General features: G+C 37.3%; 1 protein-coding gene across 1 annotated transcript in view; it reads right to left on the reverse strand.

Moving 5' to 3' along the window:
* The window catches only part of LOC106879401 (uncharacterized), a 15,638-nt gene extending 14,450 nt beyond the window's left edge, over window positions 1–1,188 (reverse strand). The window contains exon 1 of the mRNA XM_014928944.2: window positions 972–1,188. Coding sequence (XP_014784430.1) covers window positions 972–1,033 — 62 coding nt within the window. The 5' untranslated portion in view covers window positions 1,034–1,188. The remainder of the gene's footprint in view (window positions 1–971) is intronic.
* Window positions 1,189–2,294: the final 1,106 nt, after the last annotated feature.

Raw genomic sequence — 2,294 nt, forward strand, 5'->3', positions numbered from 1 at the left:
CCCCGTAACTTAGCGGTTCGGCAAAATACACTGATAGAATAAGTACTAGGCTTACAAAGAATAAGCTCTGGGGTCGATTTGCTCGACTATAAAGGCGGTGCTCCAGCATGATCGCAGTCAAATGACTGAAACAAGTAAAAGAATAAAAGAGTATACATACATACATACATACGTATGACGATCTTCTTTCAATTTCCATCTATGAAATCCACTCACAAGGCTTTGGTCGACCTGAAGCTATAGTAGAAGACACTTGGCCAAGGTGTCGTGCAATGGCACTGAACCCGGAACCATGTAGTTGGGAAGCGAGCTTCTTACTACACAGCCACGTCTTTTCTTTTTTATTATTTACTTTTATGGAAGACCAACATAAGGAAGGCCCATACAACAAATTGCCCCCTCTTCACCCCTGAATTCTGTTTCCTACGCATATTTTTAAACTAAATTTTGCAGATATTCGTTTTCTAGGGTGTAGCTGACGATTAGGTTGATGAAATTTTGAACAAACAAACAAAAAAAACTTTTGCGACGAAGCTTTGTGTCACAGTTCTCCACCGCCGATATTGTTTGCAAACAAATCTTTAAAATGCATATTTTTTTAACGAAATTTTGCAGAGATTATGTTGATAAAATTTACAAAACAACTTTTTTGATGTAGGCCAGTTCACACCAGAAACTATGTCAATTTTCTTTAAAATTATGTATTTTAAAGAAAGTTATAAGGAAATAAAATTCAGGTGGGGTGACTCGAAACTATGCTGGAAAAAAAAAAAAAATTTACCTTTTTATCAACAAAATCGCAACCACATAATCGAAAACGTAACACCACAAAATTTCATTGAAAATATATGCATTTTTTTTTTTTTTTTTTTTTTTTTTTTCCTTTTCGGAAATTTCTGAAGAAACGTAGTCAGGTTGGGGAGAATTATCAAAGCTGTGATTATGTCACACCAATAACAGCCACCACCTACTTGTGTTTTGATGGAACCGTCTTCTTGCGAGTAATAACTGGCATAGTCACGCGTATGGCCATTCTGTTGCTGGTTAAATCTTGACTCTTAAGGAACTTGGATTAGTCTGCACATGCGAACAAAGCGACAACACTATATTCTTCTCTCAGTTGAAGAACCTCGTAACGGTTATACACTGTAATTACAGTCATCTCCATGACAACATACTGTCTCAGCCTATCAATTTCCGGTTTTAAAAACATGAGCAGAAAATTAGCATAAACAGATATTACTGCTGTACATCTCGATTCAGCCATCCCACCCATCTTCTCTGCCCACTATTTCTGAGAGGGTCGTTTGCGTATAGTCCCCAGGCACCACCTCTATAGGGTCTTATAAGAAGCAACCGTCATTAGATATTCCGGCTGGCTTCCCAACTGAGATTATGGATATTATCCATCTCGTTCTTGATCTACCCCTAGGTCGCCTGTCTGTTGGCTCAGCTTGATAATCCGTCTTACGATTCTTTCCTGTGACATTCTAATCACATCCATAGTACTGGAGCTATAATTTCTCAATGCAGAAAAGTAGTGGCTCGCTCTGGAGAGACTCCCTGATCGCACCCCGTTGAATGACATTACTCCAGAATCCCTTTGGAGGAACCCCATTTCGGCCGCGTGTATTCGCAATTGTACTCTTTCGGTTATTACCCAACCCTCATGACCATAGGTGAGGATAAACACAAAAACACATCCTTTTATTGTTCTTTTAGAATCGAAGCATGAAGCCCCAGATGAATGTTATTAGCTGCAACGGCCCTCAATATAGTTACCGTTCACCAAATTTTACCCGCAAGTTATTGGGCTACCTTGCCTAGTTATATTTTATTTGATAATTGCATATATAACACGTATGTACATGATACATATCTAATACAAAACTCACATTAAAATTTGGGTTAATGTTTGCTTTAACACCCGGTCACCAAAACAGAAAAAGAAAAAAAGCAAGTGTAATAGGTGTAAAAAATGTATAGAAAACGAATATGAAAACAAAAATTTGGGTTAATCTCTATTTTAACACCCGGTCACAATTTTTTTTTTAATAGTGCAATAGGTGTAAAACAATGTGTAGTAAACGAATACAAAAAAAAAAACGCGCTGACGAACGGGGAAGAGGATTTTCGGAAAATTCACACGATCCGATATTCCCCTCATAACTTTCAGGAAAATGGATATATATTAACGAAATTTTATAGAAATACTTTTCAAATGGCATAGATTCCTTTTCTACTCTCACCAACCCCACCTTTATTTTTTATTTTTTTACAGAAAGCCCCGTTTT

The sequence above is a fragment of the Octopus bimaculoides genome, chromosome 11, assembly GCF_001194135.2.
Source record: "Octopus bimaculoides isolate UCB-OBI-ISO-001 chromosome 11, ASM119413v2, whole genome shotgun sequence".
In the NCBI taxonomy this organism is placed as follows: domain Eukaryota; kingdom Metazoa; phylum Mollusca; class Cephalopoda; order Octopoda; family Octopodidae; genus Octopus; species Octopus bimaculoides.